Raw genomic sequence first — 25,751 nt, forward strand, 5'->3', positions numbered from 1 at the left:
TTTCTAGCAGCCGTGTGTGAGTTAGTTGTAGTTGAAGAATAAGCCCAGCTGATACAAAGAGACTGTAGTTTGACAATGCGGTAAATCAGCCTTCAGTATTTCAGTTGCTGAACCAAAATTTCCACAGGTGTGTAATACAAAGGGCTGATTCACTGCAAACTCACTCTGCCAATTCAACCATCTTCGCAGTGTGCTGAGTCGGTCGTGTACCAGCCATCTTGAAGCTGGATCAGGTATTGTCTGGCTGCCCCATGCTATCAGCATGCTGGATCAGGTATCGCGTGTCCTCTTCCTGCTTGGATAAAGTATAAAGCCAGCATAAATGTCATTATCCGTCTCCAGCTAACTTAACAGAAATGCAAACTTGGGCTTATACCTGATCCACGTCAAATTCATCCTGCTGAGGAAACTCAGTAGAGCCCAATTTACATTAATACCCACTGGGCAGAAAGGCAGCACTCTGCCTCAGCTTCACAATCATTCTGCACAAATGAAACACAGTTACAGTCCATACCAGAGAGCATAACGTATCTAAATACAGCGTCTTCTGGGGTCGGTGTTATGTCTGAGCATAGAGCATACATGTGCACATCTGTATCTTAAGCAGTGTGTACCGCTCACAAGTCTTCAAGGTAATTCTGCAAAAGACCTTTCATCTTTAAGTAAGCATCTTTCAAGTATTGCCTTGCATATATATAATGCTGGGAATTTTGGCTGTGGTTAAGCTGTCTCTTTCTGTTTGTTTATTATAATCCAGGACAAATGATACTGGCCTCCTTGCTTTCAAAGACCATTTGCCTGTAACTCAGATAGTGATCACTGACACAAACAGATCAAACTCTGAGGCTGCTTGGAAAATCGGCCCTTTGCGTTGCTATGGAGACAGTGAGTACTAGCTCTTCTCAATTTCCATAGGTACAGAATGTTCCTTTTTTTTAAAAAAAAAAAACCCAACGTGTTTATCTGATGAAAGGTGGCTTTCCACGTGCAGCCCGTAGCTGCTGTCCTGTGCCAATTAACTATAGAGAAGGGGGTTGTGTTTGCAGGGCAGTTCTGGAACGCCGCTTCCTTCAACACGGAGGCCTCCTACCTGCACTTCCCCACCTTCCATGCCGAGGTCAGCGCGGACATCTCCTTCTTCTTCAAAACTACTGCCGTCTCTGGGGTGTTCTTGGAAAACCTTGGGATTAAAGACTTCATACGAGTTGAAATGAGCTGTAAGTTTCACCGTTGAGAAATCTTGGTATATTTGCCCAATTTGACAGGTGCAGGGAAGTGTGAAGGACATATTTTCTTCTGTCTTGAGATGGTTGGATGTGCCTGAAGAGGATAAGATGGAGGCATAAAGACTCATTAATCTGGATTTATCTACCTCTCCTTTCAGATTTTCCCTGTATAGCCTTGGTCATTACAGTTAATCTTGTTATGGCTAGGTTTATCTTTCTTAAACAAACAGGTGACTGAATTTGTTTTTTCAACACCGATATTAATTTTTTTCTTTGCTCTTTATAGAAAAGCTACTGGTTAGATGTACCTGTAGACTGCAATTTTAGTTGAAAGATGAAAAATTTAATACAACCACTCTGATGGTTACTTTTATTTCTGTATCACCAACATACCCAGTCTGATGCAGCCCTACTGTTTCAGAGGAACTCAGTGGGTATGGTACAGCTACGAGGTGAGAGTCTATGGAGGACAGGATGCTAATGCAAGATAAGTCAGTCACAGTTGTAATGGGCCTTGAATACTTCAAAATCTAGTAAGTGACTGCAGTACAACTGCTACTCAGTATTTAACGGACAATAGCAGGGAACTTAATTAGTGAGGTTTTGCCTCACTCTTGTTCTGATGACTTCAAATATTTATTAGTGACAAAAGGGTACCATGGCTTTCACATGAAATATGACTTCTGTATTCCAAATTCTGTCAAGCTTAGGAAAAACAAACTGAGTGCTATGCATTTTATAATATGCTTATAATAACTCCAACATAAAATTTAATAAAACAGGGCCCCAAGGCCCTTCGATTCATTAAACCAATGGTAAAAGTCATGGTGCATTATCACAATGTAATGAGGTATGATTTACTATTAATTGCACATCAAAGTCCAATTTGGTTGTTCTTCAGTGTACTGCATTTCATTCTCAGGGATATAGAAGTAAAAATGTCATTTTGATATCAAATATAGCAAATACTGCAAACAACTAGGAGGATTGTTTAGTGAAAGCTTTTGTATGTGTGTTAAATCTGTACTCCCAGAGAAATGAGTTATTTAAAAGTTTGGGGAAAGTCTTGTCTTTTAAACTTAGGCTTCTCATTAATAGTTTGGTGGTGTGTTTCTTGCTGCCAGATGGAATTTGCAGCCTAAAGGCCTTGTATCAAGGAAGTTCCACAGACCAGCTGCTTCAAAGTGAAACGGCCTTTTAGCAGATGCAGGGGCTCAGAATAGATCTTTGTCTATCCCTGTGGAGTGTTTCCTATCTTAACTATCTAAGAAGCAGCTTCCAAAACCAGACCTATCCAATTTGTTGGGCTTGAAATAACAGGTTTTTATGAATTTTCAATCCACAGCCTTCTGGTTGTGTGGTCTGTGGACGTGGTTCTTGGTCTTTCTGGTGTATTTAGCATTTTAGGAAGAGGAAAAATAATCAATAACAAGAGTGCTAAAAAGTTCTGGCCCCTTTCAGGCTTCCAGCAGAGCAAGATGGACTCCTTTATATGGTTGTAGTTTTTCAATTATCATCCTGTTTATAGGAGCCTCACTATCTCTGGACATGTGTTACATATGCCCCTTTAGTTTAGGATCACCAGTGAACTAGTTTTGCTCATCTGTTTTTCCTTGCTTCCCAGGTCAGGCTTATTCAGGCAAAGAATGCTTGTAGGATTCTCTCCTACCATTTGCAGCTAAGTTCTGTAATTGTTAAGTACATGCATTTTGAAAGGTTTAGTCAGAAAGAGCTCCTTCATCCTTTCTCCCACCTTAGCATTATTTGTCCAAAATATTTTGCTACCATTGTGTGACTTTTGTACAGCGTTTGACACTTTTACTTCAAAAAGAGAATAAACTACTATTTCTAGAGCACTGTAATTGTTATAGCAAAAAAGATGGGTACCCACAGCCAAGCATAATCACAGCAGAGATCAAACAGTGAGGCTGCAGGCTTAGATTTATGTATAAGCTGCTGTGTAGGAGATGGGAGGTAAATGATGCTGTACTATTTGCTGACATAAAAGTTAATGGACCCTATATTTATGTAAGATTTCTTGATGTCAAAACCACGATTTAATTCAGACCTTCACTTCCTCTTCACATCTGTTTATCTATTCCAGCCCCCAAAGAGATCACCTTCTCCATAGATGTTGGGAATGGCCCCACAGAAGCCACTGTGCAGTCTCCCACACCCCTGAATGACAACCAGTGGCACTACGTCCGAGCGGAGAGGAACCTCAAGCAAACCTCTCTCCAGGTGGACAGCCTCCCCAAGAAGGTCCTGGAGGCACCTGCTGAGGGGCACTTCCGCTTGCAGCTCAACAGCCAATTATTTGTAGGTAGGGACCATTTAAGGGTTTCTGTAGATACGTACAATATTTCTATGTCCATACCTTGGTAATGCTATTGTTTCACCATTGAGCTTGCATGTGGTGACCTAATTCTGCTTTCTCTTCTTCCACTCCTGCAACATAAAGTAAACCCAAACTACTGCCTTTACACTCAAAGCACTAACCATAGTTTAACCATACTATACTAGACGGTATTTTTAGGGTCTAGATTGCTTGAAACATATTTATTGACAAAGAATTCATAGTATTTCTTCTTGCGCAGCACTGGCTGTGTAATTTGCTGTAGGAAATGTGATCTCTCTTTTTAGATGCAATGTAAAAGGCACAAATTCATCATATAAGTTTCTGGGGCAAAACCTGATGACAGTATGGTCTTCAAGTCTGTTCCTGTTTGCCTGCCAAAACCCTTATTTGGCCATAGAGTGCATATGTGAGAGAACTATCAACACAGTCAAAGCAAATACAGTTATTTTAACTGAAGGTGATCTTTCAAAGGGGAAAAAAAAAAATCTCTGTTTGCATATAGTTTGTTTCCCTATCTCCCTTGCAAATGAAACCTAGATCGGGACCAGCTTGTATTTGATAATATAATCAGGGATTACAAAGGGACTTCTCCCTTTTCTGTATTCAAACACTGTCTTTCTGAGTAATCCACTCAGTGATGGAGTGGGCTGTAACCTACTTCTTATTCAGGGCCACTCAGGTAACTACTGATCCTTTCCTTAAAATGGATTTTCTTACTTAGCTGAAATGCTATAGCAAACCTCAATCTGTCAATTCATTTTAATAAAGTTTACTGGTGTATCCACACCCTTTGATTTAAGAAGATTTTGGGATATTTATTTGAGCTTTTTATAGTGTATGTGTGCAGTAATTACTGGGCTCTGAACGTAAGGAATGAATCTGTTAATAAATAGATATAGCTGCATCAATGGCCAGGAGTCCTTCCCACATAGCTGTTGATTTATACCTGAAATGATCTCTGGTAGACTCAGCCAGAGGAAAGTTCACTGAAGAACTCACAGAAGGGAAGCTTAAGACTGTCACAGTGCAAGGTTTCTGTTTTCTGGTATGAAGCACGCTGCTAATCACTTGTTTCTCAAATGCTAAGATGATCCTAAGAACATGTTCTGCGGGAGGCCAGGCCTGAAGGCAGTAGGGTTGGACTGCTAGACGCCTTAGAAACATCAGAGAAATCTAGCCAAGGTACTGTTTCCAGTTAGAAAACTTAGAGAATTTAACGACTGGATAGACTTTTGCAAATTTGTGTCTTTTTAAAGGAGTAAAAATGAAGGATTTATCATAAGTCATCTATCAGGTATGTCATATATATCAGCTGCTTACCATCTCACATCTGAAAAGCAGTATCTGCCTATAAGCTTGATTCTCTGTCTCAGCAAAATAAACAGGTTACCTGAATGAACTTCATGGTGGTTTTAAAGTGACATAATTGATGAACTGCATCATGGAAATCCATGGTAGTTAAGGACTTCAACAGAGAAATGTGCCAGCAGGAACCCTTGTCAGCAAAGGCAAATGCAAAGCCCTGCACCTGGGGCAGAATAACATCATGCCTCTGTACAAGCTGGGGATTGAGTGGATGGGTAGTAGCTGTGCAGAAAAGATCCTGTTGGTCTTGGTGGAGAAGTGAATCTGTACCTCACTGAATGTAGCTGTGCTTTGAGGAACAGATTGGACCAGCTGATCTCCAGCAGTGACTTCAAACCTAAATTTTTCTCTGATTTTCCTTAATATTTACATTAAACTCTAGGACATAGTTACTTTATCTCAGCCAAGAGGTGAAAAATTCTCACTGTGCAGTAAATAGATTGCATTCAGTTGTCCATCCACACTTTTACTGAACTCTGAACAAAAGTGACAGAAAACCTAATGTTTTTAGGAGTGCTTTTTCAGCCCTTAGCTCTACCATATTGAAGGCCAAAACAGTCCATGACTTCCTGAGTCTTCCTCAAAGCAGTCAGAAGAGATGGAAACCTGGGCAGCCTCCTGATTCTGACACTGTCCCCGGGTGCTCCAGGGAAAGGTGGCGGAAGTCCAACAATACACAGATGTGGCATAATTTGTCTTTACTGAAGATCTCATTCCAATCTCTAATAGGAAGCAACTGATTTAATACAGTCATGTGGGGTGAATTTTATCCCATCTGAAAAATAAATGCATAAACAACATTGTAAAAAGGAAAGAAGCAGCAGCACATATTAGTCCCTACTCCCCCTATAATCCACAACATATTTGTTTCTGCAGCATTCTGCATACTGACAGTGATTAAGGGGTTTCCACAATTACTATGCACATTCTTAATTAATAATCTATATAACTGATGAGATTTTCTATTTTAAAAATTTTCCAAATATTTTTTGATTGAATCTCCCTATTTCATTCCATTTAAACATGGAACTTTGTTTCCACACTGGAGGTAGCTAGTCATTAAGATATAACCTTTTTTTTTCTTGATTCTTCTCCAGAATCAATTCAAGTATTTTGTAAATCTCATAAATAAGGCTCAATGTCAAAATTTAATTTAGTTTATTTATCTTCTGGAAGGATTTATTGATCCTCTGGGATGAAGGAACTATATTAGTATCATGTAGCATTATGATGATGATCAAATGGAGATCCACTGTAGCTTTCAAACTATCATTATTTTCCTGTTGCTTCAGAGACATCAGCCTATGCACAGTATATGTGAGGCGGTTTTGTGTCTTTTCCTTTTAGGGATTTATATAGAGTAGATCACACATATAAAATAAATCTGGACATTTGTAAAATTTGACTACAGGGGCAGTTGGCATATAACAATTTTAAAGGAGTTCTGCTAATTTGGACCAATTAATTCCTTGTCAACTGTTTCTGCCTCTTTTATGAATGAGTTATTTACTTCTGGTTTGGCCAGATTTTTCCTTCTTAACACAAAAACCAGATATATTTGGGACGGTATGTAAAGAAGAATATAGCTCTTTGTTTTTTATATTCGTTTGTTGCTTTTTTTTAAAAGTTGGCCTGTCAAACAGACCTTTTACTTTCTCTGATTTATAGTAAAGTAAGTTGAACAGAAGCCTTCTCCAGCAATGTTAACAAAACAGTTGTAGGCAGTCATGGAGCTGTGCTTCATTTACTTCTGATCCGGCGATACTGACACGTTGTGAGGAAGTTAATCAGCCTTTAAATACTTTGTAAGGAAGGGAATTAAGAAGGCCTGACTTTCCTTGGAAGTTTATTTTCAGATTGGCTGACTTAGGTATTGTAGGAGATTTAGGCTTTTACTGAAGATTTTCCAATGACTAAGCACAGTGAATGATTTCTATTTTATGTGTGTAGGTTCCTTTATGTACAGTAAGGGATGAATTCACACTTCTGTCTTCCTGAATGGAGACCTTGATGCTGTTTCTCTCTTATTTACCCTGCTACCAGTTTTCTTGAAATATGGGAGAACATAATATTCTCTCTCTTAAATTTGGGCAAGGAATTAAAAAAGGCTGGATTTGGAGATAAAAATATACCACATGTGTGAGCAAATATTCTCTTCTATAAGAAACCAAATGAAAAAAAAACAAATCACAACAACTGTCTAGTCCTTTTAGATGGAGAAAACACTGACCATGAACTAATGCAAAGCTGTGTCCTGAAGACTGTGAAAAATGTGAACTTGAGTTGTTTCAGAGGGATATTAACTGATATATAATGACAGCGAGTTCAGGGTTTGGATGTCATGGTTGCTTATTCCAGCAGAGAAATCCAGATGTTCAGAGACTATAGCAGAACCTGGGAGTCTCACCATGACTTATGTTGTCCCTATGCTAATTTTGAGTTGTGCATGTTCATGAACTTAAGCCTGTCTGGGTCATTGCTAGGGTGAAAATCAATTTTCAACTTGCTCTATGTACTTAGGTGTAACCATAGGTGTGTTTAATGTTCTTAAAGTGCATTTCTATCGAGTATCTCTGAATGTTAGGCATGTCTTACTGGGCTTGAACTCACATTGCATTACTTGGATTGTGAGTACTATCTGCAAGAAGGCTTCTTCACTCACTTCTGGCCTTGATAAGCATAAAGTAGCTGTAATTCATTATCTGCACACTAATGCACCCAAAAATACTTCCATTTTGGAGCTGGTACAACACTGCAGATAGAGAGGTTCACACGAGTTTTACATATCCTGGAAAGATGCACTCACGTAGTGATTTCTGTTTACCCTAAAGTCTCTTTAATACATCGATATTGTATAAAAGGAATTGATAGAGCTGAGAATCAGATCCTTCTTCCTATATGCTCGTAGTACTCATTGTATTTACAGAAATGCTGGAATTTGGGTGTCATTTTTTTTCCATACCTCCTGTTCTCCATTCAGTTCTTCCTTGCCACCTTTCATTGCCCTGTTTTGTGTTTGGTTCGATGGTCTTGGGTGTTCTTGCATCTTGCTGACATGATGTCTGCCCTGCACGTCTGTCTTTGGGGGATGTTCCCCTTTGGGGAGCAGAACCTAAGCATTTGCTCTGGCCAGCATGCCACATAGCTTGTGTAAGAAATAGTCATTGCCTGATGTTCCCAGGATTCTGCTGCAGTGATGATTTCTTACACATGCTGTTCAAAATAAACCATAGAAAATGGCTACCTTCTTATTGGATCTGCCTGGAGATAAAAGCAGAAGGAGGGGAGTCAAAATGAAGGTGTTCAAATCTAATCCCTCTCCTTTTATCTCCTCATCCATAGCAACACAATGTGACAGTATTTGAATTTGCAATTCTTGTTTTATTCCATCACTTCCTATAAATATCTGTCTGTATCCAATTATGGTTCCTCTCTGTTATGGAGAAGCTGTTCTGCATAGTCAGTAAGAGACAAAAGTGTAGATTAAGTAATGTTTTATGATTAGCTGTTGTGTTAAATGTGTAATTGACTCACACGGCACTTATGTATTTATCTATGTAGTACCAGAAAGAGGTTTTCTACAGCTACACTTGTTGCAATAACTTAGAATAAAGACAGAAAGTCTGCTTAAGGCCGACATTGGCACACATGGAGTATGTGGCAGGCTTCTGAGATAGCTTTCTGTATGCGCAAAGTGGAAGGGAGAAATGACTTTTCATTGCCAGTACACTCAAAATCAAACAAGCTTGGATTTTAAAGCAGCCTAGAGGAGGTAGCAAACCATTTCTCACTTTCTTTCAGTGGGTCTTGTGTATCTAACTGCTTTAGGCTGGTTTATAATCCTCAGTCACAGCATGGATATCCTTGCATCTGGCTGTTTTTCTTCTGTTAATTTAAAAAAATGACAGTAGAAAGAGCAAACCCCAAACAAATGTACACGCTAGATAATATGAACGGCACCAAACTGCCCAGCAAGAGGCCAGTTTGGCACATTACTTGCTCTGAAGGGACAGGCAAAAATAATTCCTTTCAATGGACAGTCGCTTTCAGCATTCAAAATGAGTGACATCCTTTTGGATAGTGCAGCTGTCTCCTGGTATATCCCTGTGGTCCTGGAGGAGGTGTATCATCATCTCCTCTCATGGTGTAGTCTGAGATGAAACTCTGTCTTATCTAGTGGAGAAGGCATGAACATAACACTCCAGTATGGGGACGGGAAAGACAGTCCTCACAGACCTCTTCGAGAACAGGATTTGCACTCAGACTGGTAACATCAGAGAAGCAAAATACAAAATCTAAGAAGTGAATTTGATGCATAAAGCTTTGATCAGAATTTTTTGTGCTATGCATTTGGTATGTTAAGGAGAATAGCAAAATTAAGTGCTTGGGTTCCTGGTTTTGTCTTGGAGCAAGGGAACGAGGAATCCTTGAGTGAATCTCCTCTGTCTGTTGTAGACAGTCCAAATGCAACATAGCCCAGAGAGAGTCAACATCTGAGAAACTTTCTTGGGAGACAGACAAAAGGAAGGAGAGAAAAAGAAGGGGCACAGTTTGTTTACTGCTGTTGTTTTTAAAGAAATCTGTAGACACTTTGGGATATCTTGGAGGCCAGGAGGAGGAATTAATGCTTAACTCCTTGTGTATCCTGACTGCTTTGTACAACTTTCAGTTTGAGACTAACAAGTGTGACTTGGATGTCTTCTGAGGAATATCATAGCAAGTTCTTTTACTCCTGAGTAATAATAATTATGATTCTTATACATTCATGCCCTTTCCTTTTCTTTGAATACTTCTTCACACCGCTTCAGCCTCCCTAATCCAGTTCTTACCAACAAAAAGTCCTTTGCTTTTTAAAGCAAATCCTCAATTCATTGATAGAATGTTAATTATTTAGCCAATTGTGTCACCAAGCTACGAGTGCTCAGTTGTGAGCTTCTTGCCCCCTCCTCTCAGACTCTCTCTTCCTTGCCCCAAGGCTTCTCAGTAAAATTCAGCTGCATAAATACCTTGCTGAAAACAGCATGGCTCATTTGACTGTCACCTCCACTCAGCAAAGAACACCCTTAACCTTGGTGTTTACAGTCCTGAGGGTCATCCTAAAATTTGTTTTTCCTGAACAAAACATTTAGGTCACATCCGTGAAATTGTCCACTCCAACAGGCCTATTAGAATAGGAAGAATCTGGAAAGCCTAATTTGGGGAAGAATTTTGTTCATTTGTTTTCAGTTTTTCTCTGCTTCACAGGAAGGTATTTGAAGATTAGGTCTACTCAATTGAAGAAAACTGCCCAAATGTCCAAATAATAAATAGATTTGCTTAATCAATACTGTGTGGATCTAGGATCATATAGATGGTCTCTGTTAGGCTGTATACTCTCCAGATATTAGAAGAGAAGAGTGAGAAACTTACTTTACATGGCTTTCCAAAGTGCTTTAGAGAGCAGTAAGAATACGGGTAGTGCAATAAACATGACATCTGTGGAATAATTAGCAATAGTTTGTACTCATTCTTTAAATGTTACAGCTGGGATTTGTATGTGTGCAGAGAGAAGAGGCAAGGAAACTGTCATTCCTCCTTGTAATGTTTGTGGTTACCTCCCATGCAAAAAAAAACAGAGTAACCAGTAACCTTAACGGGAGAAATCACATTTCTACTTATTTGGACATTACTGAAATTTCTGTATGGTATGTTTGGTTTTGGAGTAAAATCTCCAAAGAAAAGGATTGAGTGTGCACAGTGCAGCAAATGCAGAAGGCCCGATTCGTGTGCTCGAGGGCCTTTAAAATAAGTGAGCTAATATTTGCTCACCTGAAAAGAATAGCTGGCTAAAGAGGAATCTGAAAATATTTGTTTCTCTGAGAAAGGCACCATGAAATTAGCATGAAATAAACCTGTCTCACACATACTATCTATAGTTCAATTATTCTAATTCAAATCCAGTATTTCTGCTATTAGTGTACCAGAAAGAAAAATATGCTAGAACGGTATAGCAGAACAATAGAGTTTTGGTGAGATTGCTTTTCACACCATTGCTTCATTCTCTTAGTTTGCAGAAGTCTTTCTTTAATTAAACAATTTATGAAAAAACAGATGTTCTTCTGCAAGGACTTATCAAAAGATGTAATCTCTTATCTCATGGACTTTGATATACAACCAACTTCAACAGAAGAACAATTTGGAAAGATAACTTCTTTCATACTACTTTTGCAGGAGAATCACCAATAAAGCTAGCATTTCAGAGCCTACAAATGCTGATAACTCCTGAACCAGAATCAGATTTCTTAGCAGCAATCAAAATTGCAGTATCTTCAAAAGCAAAACATTGGCAACTGCCAAACAAAGCCTACAATAAGAAATATGGTGATATTTGCACAAAGTACTCTAACAATCATCATTATTGTCATTCTCAGAGACCACCTCTTACAGAAAAAGTGTCTTCATTGTAACACTGTTAGCAATTTCATTGGGCAGATAAGAAGCTAGTTAGCTTGTAGAGACTGAACTGCCCTCTCGCATAGATCCATACAGCTCTGGTCTTCAGGAAGAAATGCAATTATGTTTAACAATTGTAATAAATAACACTCCTGTGACCTGAACTCATGTGTCTTGCCTACAACAACTATTCATGTGCAACATCAGGTTGGGCAGTCATGCATAAATTCTGATTCAAGTCATTTCCCTTCAGCCAGCAGGCCTGGTGCTGAACATGATTCATCCCTGCTATCTGGACTCATCAGCATGTGTAACTCACCTGCTGTTGGGATTAAGGTGTTATTTATACTCTGTACTATGGCAACAAATAGAAAAAAAACATTTTAGGTTTGGGTTTCTCATGTATTAGGTGATATGCAGACATACGATAAAGCAGCTAATCTTTTTCCCAAATGAATTTGCAGTTTAAATGCCAGACAGGGCAGTAGATAAGGCAGGGAAGAAGAATGGCAACAAGAAACTGTCACATACAGCTTTTTAGTCCTTCCATAAAGATAAATAGAGACCTTTAGTTTCCAGGGCTGTCCATCTGTCATCTTTTGCCACTGTGTGCATTGATATATAATAGATAATATTATTTAAAATTCATGGATTCATATTTGTACCTCTGGATTGGACTTCCGGGCTTTGATTGGTGTACAGACTCACCAATGAATGCATGTCCTTTTTTCTCTCTTTTTCAGGGGGAACAGCTTCCAGACAAAAGGGCTTTTTGGGATGCATTCGATCTCTGCATTTAAATGGACAGAAACTTGACCTTGAAGAGAGAGCTAAAATGACACCTGGTGTTAAACCTGGATGTCCAGGACATTGCAGCAGTTATGGTAACCTGTGCCATAATGGAGGAAAATGTGTGGAGAAGTATAATGGTTACTCCTGTGATTGTACCAACTCAGCCTATGAAGGACCTTTCTGCAAGGACGGTAGGCAGCGAGCTTTGATCCTAAGTCCTTAGTGATCTCTAAATTACAGCACAGTTTCACCCATGTCAGCTTGGTGTCCTCCATGTTACACGAAGGCATTGTAATCTCAGCTGTCCCTTCAGCATTACTAAGTGTTCATCTTAAGCAGGTTGTAACGCCTCCTTTTGTTGACTTCAGTGATGGCCTCAGGAATTAAAATGGTGTTAGTTTTACTATTGAAGTTACCAACTATATCCCACTATGATTCCTGTATTCGATTGCATATAACTTAGCTCAGACATTAACAAATAGGGCTGAAATTTTTCATAACAGTTGTCTGCCCATGTCTGAATGTTTAGTTTGCTTGTTTTTAAACCTCATCCAGCTTTGTCCACCTTAACAAAATCTTGAGAGCTTTTCTTTAGGGAGTTTTGGAGCAACGGTGTGACAAAAAGAGGTAGTCTTTTTATGTTTGTTTTTTTTTTTCATTCCTGTGACAACCCATCCAAACGTTAAGAGATTTTAAAAATAAGCATGAACCATTCAGGAGAAAACTGATTTGCATGGTTCGGTCTCTGGTGAATGTGTCCTCACTGAACCTTTCTGGTGGCTTGTAGGACATATTGCCAACACCAGATAAAGGAGCAGGGCAAATAAAGAACTTCCAATTTAGATAAGCATGCTCTTTGGGAGAGGAAGGAATTAGCAAAACTCCTGTTCAATAACATCAAGGTGCAGTGTGAGTGTTTTAAATTCCACAGCTGCCCCTCACCTCACAAATGCGACAGGTTTACTAAGTGGGCCGCATCATCTGCTGCTGTAAATCAGCTTAGTTGTACTGCAGTCCATGGAAATATGCTCACTTATATGAGCTGAGGATTTGGCACCAATGCCACAAGAGGCGTATCAAATAACCACAGTGTCCTGTTAGGAGGTGCTGCTGTACAGGTGGAGCTGCTTTATTGGAGAAAGTACTTGCAGTCAGTCTGTAGCTGAAGATATCACCATCCTGACTTTAATGTGCCTCATATTAGAAAAAAATGCTGTTTTCACATCTGTGTATTTCATGGCCAGACTATGTTGTGTTTATTGAAAACACAAGCATGAGTTCTCGGGATCTGAGCATGCACAGGTAGATGTTTCTCTTCTTTTGGAGCTACCAAAGACAGCTTTCCTTACTGGCTGTCTTTGGGTCAATGTGTTGCTTTAATAATGACTTTGTTTAAAAAGGAGACTGGAAAGGACAAATATATTGTCTTTACTGTGGGGGGAAGACAGAAAGTATTGCCTTACATGTCAGCTGTCAGAAGATGGTGAACCAAGCATTTATTTGGCTGACAGACATTTTGGCCTGTTCCATCTTGTGGACCTCTCATTCCAGCACTAAAATAGTTGAATTCAGGGGCCTGTCTCCACTGTCCTTCTCTTTGCCAGACAGACAGTGTAAGGAAGGACACACTGCTTGTCCAAATTAAGGAACGGTGATGTCAGCTGGGTCAGGGGCATTTTGCAGTGTTCTGCTTCTGAGGCAGTCAGCTCATGTCCATGCCTGTCTGGGAGATCTGAAAATGCAATAGCTGAAATTATTCCCTTGGTTTATATATGCTTTCAGAGGTTTCTGCATTATTTGAAGCTGGCACTTCCATTACCTATATTTTCCAAGAACCTTATCCTGTCACAAAAAATGCAAGCACCTCAAGCTCTGCCATTTATGTGGATGCTGTCATGTCCAAGGAAAATATTGCATTTAGCTTTCTCACAGCACATACTCCAAGCCTTCTGCTGTACATCAACACCTACTTTCATGAATATTTGGCTGTGATTCTCTCCAAGAATGGTAAGTACTCTTGATTTGCTACCAAAGGGAGACCAGCGTAACTGTGAGAAAACTGGTTTTTGTGAGAATAGTATAGAATTCTGCACTGATTTAAGTTAATTTCTGTGTCTGCAACTTTATCAACTTCATGGTATTCAATTCATGCAAATGGCCATCACTCTTGTTTATGTCCCTTTATTTGGCATTCAGTGGTACGCTTGCCTATTCAGTCTTCAAATAATCAGGTTGTTGGGGCTTAAAATGTGCTTTGACTTTCATTTGGCAAGACTGTACAATAGCAATTCCTTGCTATTTATTCCACGCTGAGATCCATTAGGCCTCCAAGATAAGAGAATGAGAAATACCATGAATGTACAAGAACACTTGATGCAGAAATATATTATCATTTTATCTTTTGCATTCTGTCTTGGCACATGTATTGCTCTTCACTGGGTTGTTTCAATGGGATGTGGCCAGTACGTCTGAATATTAAAGCCAGAAAATGTCAAAGTTTTCTAGGTTCACTGACCAAAACATGAGGTGTAAATCCATTTTCTATTAAAAGGTACATGGTGTGGGGACTTTTTGAAAACATGTAAAGATTTTAGAGGCGTAGGCCCTATGTCTTCTCAATAAGACTCTGGCTTCTGACTCCTTGCAGTGCTTTCAGAAAACTCACTCCAGACAAACATCATCCTAGACAAATGGGGATGTTTGAATTATTCAAGATTTATCAGGCACTGGAGCACTAAAAGTGATGAGTAAGCATATTGGTGAGTCGCTAGCCTGTGGCAGAACAATAGAAAGTTAATGCTATGTGGTTGAATATGTGCATTTGACTGAATGACCCAGACCACCCTGAAGCCTTGCAAATTCCAAAATAGTTAAGCTTTCAAGTACTGTCAAATGAAACTATAAGGAAAAAAAATAGGTTTTATTCTCTATATGGACTTTGCAGTAGTTTATCTCCTGGTTATGTCATGCGGCTAGCATTCAGGATGGCCTGGGATGAGTATCCGAATCCCTAGGAGGGGCGGCTGAGACAGTAACAGCCTGGACCCATCTCCCTTAAGCAAAGCCACGGCAGGGTAGTGGGACTATTGAGGAAACCCTCTCTCCTCTCCTCTCCTGTCCAGTCCCAGATTTCCATCTCTGATTTGCTCTCAGAGGCAAGTGTTTATGATTATCAGATATATGGATATTCCAGTGCATAGCTCCAGGGTGGCAGAGGTTAGCCCCTGCTGAGGTGAAACCTTGGAATCTGCTTCTCAGTTACACTCGATTCTCTTGATGCCACTCAGGCAATCGAAAATAGCCCTAAAGTGAATGAAAATGTGATATCCATTTAAATCGCCTTTACTGCTGCTAGAGTGGTGTAAAATTACCTTAGAAACACAAGTCAATTGACTTTTATTGATTAAATACAACCATAAGCAAGCTATAATTGTGAAGTTCTGGAAGGAGTGACTCTAATGGTGGTTGGGGGCGGGGGCTGGGATCAGGACACTGGGATCTCTTGTAGCAGCTCAGCAGGAGCAGAGATAAGCCTTGCATTTTGGCAGCTGCACCATCTGCAGATCTCCGCTTTGATTCAGGTGGAGATAGGGACTCTCAGTACTTCCAGAAATTAGGTGGAACAGCTCTCAGCACACTCAGGCAGTTTAAACAGTGGTGCTTTACTCAGATCTGTACCTCTATTTATTCACTTGTAAAATGAAGATAACAGTAGTTTAGAGGGTTGGTGAGATGTCAGGCTCCAAAACTCTGGACTATAAAATGTAGCACTATATGCAAAGAATTATTAAGATAACTAACTGACCTTGGTTAACTCCTGAAAGTCTCTTTCAGGGTTACACTGTGTGTGCTTCTTTGTCATTCTTTCAAGGCATTCATTTGTCATGTATATTCTCTGCCTTTTGTCCCAAATGTAATAATTTTTTAAATCTCATGTCCTCTTATTTTTTAGTCTTGTTGGAATTGAAATTATTCCAATGAAAATAATGTTCAGATATGTTACTCTTTCTTCCTCCAAGAGGTTTATGCTTGCCATAAAGTTACTGGACTATGAATAACAATGTCCTTTGTAGCATTAAAAGTGAATGCATTTCCTTCTCTCTTACTGGCTCATTTTCAAGGAATCTTGCTGAGTCTGAGAGTGTATAGTAGGACCTAAGCAGGTCCTTGCTGGATAACTGGTTGGTTAAATAAAGGTTAGGCTCCTGGTGAAATGGGAATGGGCATTCTCACTTAAGAGGTGAGCAGTAATATTCTTTGCCATAATCCCAAGACCCTTTCCACTTGTTAAGAAACTATGTTGGAACCATCTACGTATACTTTAATACTTCACCTTTTGCAAGTATTTTTCAAGCTACTACTCATGTATGTTATTATTCCTCTTTTCTATTATCCACAAAATAACTAGGCAAATTATTAGTTAATAAAAGTGACAATAAGAATAATGTTTCTGGTAATTCAGACTTCCTGTGTTAAACATTTAACATAAAAGAAGTGAAAGTGTCTGCAAGGCTTATTCATAGTTAGACTATATTAAAAGGGGCTTATATGAAAGTGAACTTGTATAGGCAGCCATGGTCTAATGCAGTCAGATGTGAAATGTTTTCTGTAAAATCAATTAGTTTCAGTAAAATTAATAAATAATCATATTTAACCCCAACACACTTTGGACAGTCTGTAAAGAAGGTCATATCATTAGAAGATACAGTACGTATTGATTGAGACACTAGACTTGTGGTAGTAAAATGATTCATTGAGAGTTACCCAACAGGCCAGTGTCAGGTCTGGGAAAGGAAATAAAATCTCCTCATGCCCATTCATAGCTTCACCCACCCAGATCAGTGCTGCCCACACAGAAAGCCTTCCAGTGCTTGCAGCCTTAGAGGGCAGGTGGTTCATGAAGGAGGTAAAGTTATGACAAATGTTGGGTACCACCATATGTCAATGTAGAAGTTAAAATTCTAGACCTATACAGATTACCCCCGTCTATAAAATGAGATGCTCAGTAGTGCCTAGCAACTAATATTTCTAGAAACAGTTCGCACCCAAAGAACTTCTCTATATCACAAGGTTGTTCTGATCAATTGGCTCATGTCCTGGCAGCTTATGGGTAAGTTTTCAAAAGTTGATGTTTTTAAAGACTTTAATACTTACGCTTCTAAATCTAAATGTGCCTTTGAAAATTGTATACAATAACTTAGCACTGTCCTCTCCTCTCCAACCTTACATAGTGTACCCATGGATTTTTAAATTACATATATATTACATCTATATATATTACATATATATAGATGTGTATGTATTGTATATAGATGGGTATGTATATGTGTATATAGATGGGTATATATGTAAAGCTCACGTAGCCCCATTGATCCCACATCCAAAAGATTAACAGTACTGCAATAATTGGCAGTGCATTTTAATATCAGTGCCCATTACTAAGCTACAGAAAATGGGTAAACATCTCTAATTAGCCTTTTCATTGCGTCAGTCCACAGAAGTTATTGACATCAGGAGAAGCTACTGCCAAGAAAAAAATAGTTTTTTCTTTCCCAGGCTAAATTTTCACTGTACATTTTTGCGTTCACATGATTTCACCAAGTTACCAGTACCTTAGTATTGTTATCTTTGCCTTGATCCCTAAAGACAATAATCGATGGGAGAGAAAAATGTTGAGTAAGAAACTGTTAGTGCTTCTCCTTTCTCCATTCCTCCTCCCCCCCGACAAGTAATCAAATGTGATATGAATACGATGAAGTATATTGTCTAGAAAATGTTTTCCCAAGTCTTTGATTCTTAGTGTTGTTGGCTTTCTCCATGGAAACAATATGATTCCTAATCTAGAAAAACAGCAGATAGCCAGCATCAAAGAAAAGAGATAGGATCTCAAACTATCCTAGAGTGATTGAAAACTTATCTGTATTTATTATCTGATCTCACAAGAAACTAAACAATCTGAGTCCTTTTTTTACCTTTCGTTCTATCCAGTACCTATTGCCATCACAGTGAGCTCTGTTCTCAATTTCTTTTGGAAAGCAAGACTCTGAAATTGCATGGGAAGGATTAAAGACAAGCAAAAAGGCACAGTTAAAAAGAAAAGTACAAATGAAAACAGCTTGAGTAATTCTTTGGTTAGGTCTCTGATACTCAGAATATAGTAGCAGGACCTACATCAACTCCATTGCCCTGTCCTATAAGGTCTTGAAATCAGCTGATATTTGAAGTAAATAGGAAAAAAAACCAAAACCTGTAATAGAGGTGAGCTGAATTAACGCTCTGCAGAAAAGAAGCAAATGTCGTCAGTGAGAAGCTACTGATTTTTTTCTTTTTAATAAACAAGAAATCTACTGTAATCTCCTCCTGTCTCTAAGTCAGAAGCAGCCTTTCTGTTGAAGGCATGTAAATTCTCCTTATTGTTTTTGCCTTGCAAGTCTGTTGAGCTGCATTTCCAACAACTTTTCTCAGGAAAAAACAAAGCTTTTGTCATTCAGTGGTAAAGAAAGGCAAAAAATCTAGTTCAGTCTTTGAGGCAAAGAGTCTTTTGATTCTGTTCACGCTGTGCACTCTGGAGTTCAATGGGGCAAAACTAAAATAATTAGGGAAAATAAGACTTACTGAAACACTGGGGTGAGTTTTAGGGGTGATTTTGCTGGTTCTTTTGCTTTACCACCTTGCGGGTTTTAGTTTTGGCATGTAGGTACGGCAGGACATAACTAACTCCTGCAGAAAGACCCTCTAGGCTATGCTATTGCTAGTGTAATTGTCTTCTTTTTAGAGAACACCTTCTGGCTTACAGACTTTCAACACCCATTGAACAACCTGCACAATTTATGTGACTGAAGTGGAAAATGGTGCCAAGGTTCAGGTATAGTTATTTTTAACCGATCAGGAACAGGAAAGTGAGTTGTGTTGGGAAGTGTAGGAGACAGCTTTGTTAAGGAGACTAGTTTTCAAGCAACTGTCTGTGAGTGACTGAGAATTGTTCCCAGTCTAGCTCTGGTTCACAGCCATTAAATCATTTCATACGGCAGATAGGACTATATATCTTCTAAATATAATTTCAAGCAATTGTTGTAGTTGGCCCTGAAATCTTATGGTATTTACTGAGTGAGGGGCCGGTGACAGTTTGATCGGGAATGGTGAATGTAAAAAAACATTTTCCCCAGTTGCCTGTAAACGGGAGGCTGGCTGCGGCACCATGAGTAGAAAGTGTTGGGGTGGCAGGAGATCTCCCAATCAGTTTCTTTATGTAACTAGAGAAACTCCTGTGGTTAGAAACATCTCTGATCCCTTGGATGATTCTCTGCTGTAAGCATGCTTCACAGAAAATAGGAATGCTGATTAGAGCTTTCAGTTCAAATCCAGCACTAAACAGTCTTTGAGGGAAGAGGTGGACTTGGCACCCAAACCAAATATTTTTTTTTGTTTTAGCATATGGCACTCTAAATCTCTAAGTGTGCAAAACTAACTTGAAAGGAGAAGCAGCCACAACATTCAGCCAAGGACTCTGGCAGATTTCTTTATTCGCTTTCCAAGAGGAGAGAACTGAAAGATCTGTCTCATTAGCTGAATTCATGGACATGTTTGTACTCATGAAGATCATTTTGCTGTACTAAAGGGTCAAGAGATGTTCTGGAGACCCACAGGGGAAAAACAAGGGAACTGTAATTGGATTACATTGAGCAGAAAAGGCTGAGCATGCAGTTAATAATTGATCTGTGCTCTGCATATATACAGACTGACTTTGAACTTACTGGTATCTGGCATAAAACCCCAGACCACTGGCTGCAGATAATCAGCTAGAAGAAAACATACATTCCCATTTACTTGGAGGAGGTGTTTATCTCCTCGAAGACTTACGTTCCTAGCTCGCATTTTGCAGTTGAAAAGTAATTTTTATTATTGGATTTCTGTGGAGCTGTCCTGAAAGGGGTGGGGAGAAAGGTGTCATGGTTTAACCTCAGCCGGCAACTGAGCACCACGCAGCCGCTCGCTCACTCCCCCCGCAGTGGGATGGGGGAGAGAATTGGAAGGGTGAAAGTGAGAAAACTCGTGGGTTGAGATAAGGACAGTTTAATAGGTAAAGCAAAAGCCGCGCACGCAAGCAAAGCAAAACAAGGAATTCATTCACTCCTTCCCATCAGCAGGCAGGTGTTCAGCCATCTCCAGGAAAGCAGGGCTCCATCACGCGTAACGGTTACTTGGGAAGACAAACGCCATCACTCCAAACGTCCCCCCCCCTTCCTTCTTCTTCCCCCAGCTTTATATACTGAGCATGACGTCCCATGGTATGGAATATCCCATTGGCCAGTTTGGGTCAGCTGTCCTGGCTGTGTCCCCTCCCAGTTTCTTGTGCACCTCCAGCCTTCTCAGTTGGTAGAGCACGAGAAACTGAAAAGTCCTTGACTAGTGTAAGCACTACTTAGCAACAACTAAAACATCGGTGCCTTATCAATTTTGTTCCCATCCTAAATCCAAAACACAGCACTGTACCAGCTACTAGGAAGGAAATTAATTCTATCCCTGCTGAAACCAGGACAAAAGGACAGAGGGTCACAAGCTCCTGTGTTTAAATGGATGTTGCAGATACGTATATGCTCTTCAATAATTCTGAAATGAGGGTCTTTTGAGAACCCATTTTACCAATTGATAAATTGATAGTAGTAATTTTTTAGTTATTCTTAAGTTGTGAATTACCTGTGTTGTGGACATAGAGAGCTGTGTAGTGAGAGCAGTAGTCCAGCAGAACCGCTGGCTCGAGTGCTGCCTTGGAGCAGTGTAGCTGTTTCCACACAACATAGAACCCAAGCTAACAATACTTGGAAGACCCAGCCTGGGTCCAAGCAAACCTCTTTCTCTATCTTGCTTGTAGTACCCCTATCAGCATGTCAATTTTTCCCATAACATATCAGTTATGCTGGCTGGATAATGAAAAGGTGACTTCGTCCTTCTTGCCTGATGAAATTGGGTGTTTATGCCTTAGTGTCTACGAGCGAGACTGGCCTTCAGGAATCCCAGGTTGAGACCAGGGGAAAAGTCTGGAGCAAGGAAGATATATGCTTGGTGGAAAAGGATCAGATCAGGGAATGCTTAAGCAAACTGGGCATACATAAATCCATGGGCCCTGGTAGGATGCACCCACGAGTGCTGAGAGAGTTGGCAGATGTCATTGCAAGGCCACTCAAGAGGCAATGGGCACAAACTGAAACACATGAAGTTTAATCTGAACATCAGGAAACCCTTTTTTTACTGTGAGGGTGACTGAGCACTGACACATCTTGCCTAGAGAATTGTGGAGTCTCCATCCTTGGAGATATTCAAAAGCTGTCTGGACATGGCCTTGGGCAACTGGCTCTAAGTGTCCCTGCTTGAGCCAGGGATTGGACAACGTGACCTCCAGAGGTCCCTTCCAACCTCAACCATTCTATGATTCTGTGAAAGATTGCAGAAGTATGCATCTGAAGGTAAAGTACTGAAAGTATGTGTGTATAAGCATGTCTTTTGCTACAGAAAAGTCATCACGATGCTACCATTATATGGTTCTTGTACTAGGATTGTTACTAAGTAATGTTTCATCCTTCCTCTAATTTCCTCCATTAGATGACTTAAGAACATGAGTCAGTTCTTTGTATGCCAATGGTTGTGGCTTGTTATGAAACTCAAATATTGCCCTTGAGAGTTTGCTATAATCATGAGAAGGTCATTGATTAAAGGATCCAACTTCTCCAGTCACAGAGGCTGGCATAACCTATGAAATAAGCAGTGCTTAGATGGACTTACTGGTCCATCTAAGAGGAGCAGAAGATTTCCCAGAGGTTCGTGACCAGCCAGGCAGTGTCTATAGAGCTCAACACAAACACAGATCATTAACCTCAGAAAGCCATTAATCCACAAAGTTCTGTGCTGTCTTTATTATGAATGAATGAAAAGGAGGTTTGAGAAGAGAGGCATATGATTATTTTTCTCTAGTTTTATTTAAAAGATTATTGCTTGCTCTCCTGCTCCACAGACATCATGTAGTGCTCAAATTTATTGTTGTTTTTTTTTTGTCCAGACCATCTTTTTCCATGTTCTCATTGCTGAATATTATGGTTATTTGTTAGGTCAGCATGAAACAAGTCCTTGCTTGAACAGGTATCTGTACTGCCAAAACTGAAACAGGAATGGTTGAAAGATATTAGGAAAAGAATGGAAACTATGAGCCAGGATCTCGGTGAGGGCAGGTTGGTATGAATTCCTCAGGGTATCACAACAGGGGAACTCAGTCTTTTTTGCCTGCGAGCTGTTCGCACAGAGTTAGTGGGGATGCATAATTTGCAGTGCCAGGTTGAACTTTTGGAATAAAATTCATAGGATGATACTTTTTATTTCATTCACTGGCTAAAGAATAGAAGCTCTTCCTGCCAGCCTGGCTGCTACACTAGTCTTAAATGAAAAGTACAGTGTGAGATGAAAGCCTGGCAAGATTCTTTTACAGACAAAGGTGAGTAAACCATAGGGCCTACTGAATGTCTGACCATGAGAAGACTAATGGCATGCAGTGTATGTTTAAAGACAGGAGGAGAGATCTGAGCATCAGATCCAATAGTATCGTACAGATAGCTTTTGTTAATGAAGGGTCTTTAAGTGACTTTTAAAATTCAAAAGAATGTGTAGAAAAAGTATAGGTTAAAATTTACCAGAATAAATCTCACCATCAGAAAACAGGTAATTTCAGAGAGATTTAACTGCATCTGATGCCCTCAGCTCTTTCATTCATCTTTACATTCAGTCACTTTCAGGGAAAAAAGATAATTAATGTAGCATCACTTTGTAAAAGAAACAGCAACCAGTTCCTTCACCAAAAAGAAGTATCTAGGAATGGAGAGATAATGATCATGACTGATAGTATTTCTTTAAATTGCTGCTCACCCAGAGGTTTCATGTCATTTTCCAAAGGATGTTAACATTCAACCATTTCACCAATGGATAAACTGTGACACAATGAAAGAAGACGATTTGTCAGCAGTCATCAAGCTGGTAGATCCCAAATTGTGGCAGTGCTCTGTCCATCGCCTTCAGGGTACATAAATACACCACTGTGTATGCTTACCCATGAGCTAAACTGGAGAGACAGTGTCTAGTATTATACCACATTCATGGGTTAGCCCTGTTCCCATTTTAGGCCCAGCCACATCGGCATGGATGTGGGCTGTTTTGTTTAGACAAGTGTTCCCCTTAAAATCACTGGAATAAGCTCTGTGTTTAAGCCACTCAGTATGTGAATGATGAACATGACTGTGGTCCTCTGGATCATCTTTTAGACTTGCAATATCTTCTAGCTTTGGAGCAAGAAGCATCTGCCAGTTCCTTTTTAATTGCTGGTCAACCTGTGTTAAGCTAACTGGTGGCTGGTGGCAATGAGGTGTCTATGAAGGTTAAACACATTTGTCAGTCACGTAAGGGAACTAGCTACGTTTGTTGATGTTTAAGTGACATTCTCAATCTGGCTCCAGCTGCCTAGCAGGGCTGCAAAGTGAACTGAGGTCGTGGGCCTCCAGATAGGCTCCTTTAGGGGCTTTTGGGGGTGTGGTTTTTTCTAAGTTGAAGAAATGCAATGTGAAAGTATTTTTTTTAATATGGGATGGCCTGAATATGATCCTTAAGTCCTGAGTGTCCCAAGCATTGAGTGGGAGATGTTCAAATAAGCACCTATTTTTTTCACTACCATGAGAGATTACAAAAAATTGGGGGGTGGATTTTTTTTTTTTTAAACCCTATGGAATAGTGTCATCTAAGCAAATGCAATAGCTGAATAATTATATCCGCAAACATGTTCAACAGTTTCACCTCTTTGGGTTTTTTCCATGCAAAACAAATAGCAAGAGTCACCTCCTAAAAATGTGCAAGTACTTTCTTAGTTAAACACCACTGGATGCTGAAGAGATGGGCCCTGTTCTTTTGAATCACCAGCGGCACTTCCACTGAAGAGTAAATTTACTGAGTAAATATCCCTGGGGACAAGCTGCTAATTAAGGAGCAGGTTTCTTAGGCAGCTTCTCCTAACCAAGAAAATGGTGGTTCATTTTTAAATATCTAGGCTATGAAGAGGGACACTGTCACACTGAAGCTGTGCAAGTTGCCAGAGAGATATTTTGTGGTAGAGACAACTGAAAACTGTCATGCACTGTTCTGCAATCAGGAATGAACAAACATTTCCACCTTACGAGCTGCAAATGGCTGTCTGGGCTAAATATTTCAATATTATTATTTTTTTTTCATAATAGCAGCATCAATAGCCTCACTGATATATTCCACCCTTTGTTTAATTGGTGCCTTCCTTAATTATGTTCTCTTTTAGCTATAGCTCAGGTGAGTGCTGAGCGTGAATGCTGAGGGTGGATGCGGTGGTGCAGTTAACATCTTACAGTCTGGCGAGGGTGACTGCCGGTTTGAGACAGCTGTAAGAGGTTCTGTTGGTCTTAAACTCCTTTGGTTCTGGGTGCCTCTGAGGCAATGGGACATGCAGGGGTAGTCCAAGGCCCTTTTCCTAATGCAGTGTTTCATTATTTTAGCATACACATTTCTCTCAAATAAGAGTTGTCGGCTGTCCTGATTTACATGATTTTTCCTGATGTTACATGATCGTGATAAAGTTGTACATTTTATGTGTGCCACCCACATGTGCTCCCTGAACTAACCTCAGCTTCTCTGAGCGGTGCAAGATGTCTTGCCAGCTGCTCCAGCCAGTTTAAGTCATTAAAAAGTGCTATTGAAGTTGGCGGAGATGTTGGGTTCAATCTGGGCTCATTTAAAACCAGTTTCTGTAAATGAAGGTCCTGCAGAAAAGTCTCAGACTCCAAAGGCATGTCATTCCTTTCCTTGCTGTTTGGTTCTTCAAGACTAAATGACACAAGACCTGTGGTCCTGGTGACATGTGTGACAAGACCCTTGCTTATGAATGATGGATTTATAGACCATATTCCTGGTATCCGGTTTTTTGTTTTCTGCAAAGCTGCTTTAACCTTTTTGCCAAATACCTAGCACTGGGTGAGATCTTTCAAGCCAGAAAGTCTTTTCCTGAGCTAGAACACTCTTTGTAACATTTTCCCATGCTCCCTTTTCCAGCTGATGATTTAAAAATTACTATTTGATTTTCAACACATGCTTTGGCAGTCCAGAATGAATGTAAAGTTAGTGGGCATAGGCCACAAAGCCACCAGATGTTTCTGACATTCCACTGAGGCACTGCTGTAGACAGAGGCAAAAGAAAGACAACTCTCAAGTTGACATGTTCAATCAGAAAAGGTTTTGGACATAGAATATGTAACATCATGGCCAAGGTATTTCTTCACACTGTGCAGCTTGGGAATATTATTTTCTTCTTCAGGCTGAACGCTTTGAAATCTCTAACCAGTTTAATGTCCTTATTACCACTAGACTTAAGAGCTGCTACTACATCTTTCTTGTCCTCAGCAAAAAGATAGAAGCAGTTTGAAGGCACCATGCTATTCCCATAGCTGCCTGGAGGTTGGTTATGCTGACACTGATCATTAGTGTACTGCTAGCAAGTACTAACCCTGGCCTCCATCACCGCT

At 39.9% G+C, this 25,751-nt stretch overlaps 1 protein-coding gene across 1 annotated transcript in view; it reads left to right on the plus strand.

The window, feature by feature from the left end:
- CNTNAP5 (contactin associated protein-like 5) overlaps positions 1 to 25,751 on the plus strand; it is a gene marked incomplete at its 5' end in the record, with an annotated part of 228,899 nt that overhangs the window by 178,979 nt on the left and 24,169 nt on the right. Inside the window, 5 exons of the mRNA XM_009323543.1 lie at positions 758 to 885; positions 1,047 to 1,217; positions 3,331 to 3,549; positions 12,126 to 12,365; positions 13,957 to 14,181. Of these exons, the coding sequence (XP_009321818.1) occupies positions 758 to 885; positions 1,047 to 1,217; positions 3,331 to 3,549; positions 12,126 to 12,365; positions 13,957 to 14,181 (983 nt within the window). The remainder of the gene's footprint in view (positions 1 to 757; positions 886 to 1,046; positions 1,218 to 3,330; positions 3,550 to 12,125; positions 12,366 to 13,956; positions 14,182 to 25,751) is intronic.

Source organism: Pygoscelis adeliae, unplaced genomic scaffold (assembly GCF_000699105.1).
Source record: "Pygoscelis adeliae isolate BGI_AS28 unplaced genomic scaffold, ASM69910v1 Scaffold664, whole genome shotgun sequence".
NCBI lineage: Eukaryota > Metazoa > Chordata > Aves > Sphenisciformes > Spheniscidae > Pygoscelis > Pygoscelis adeliae.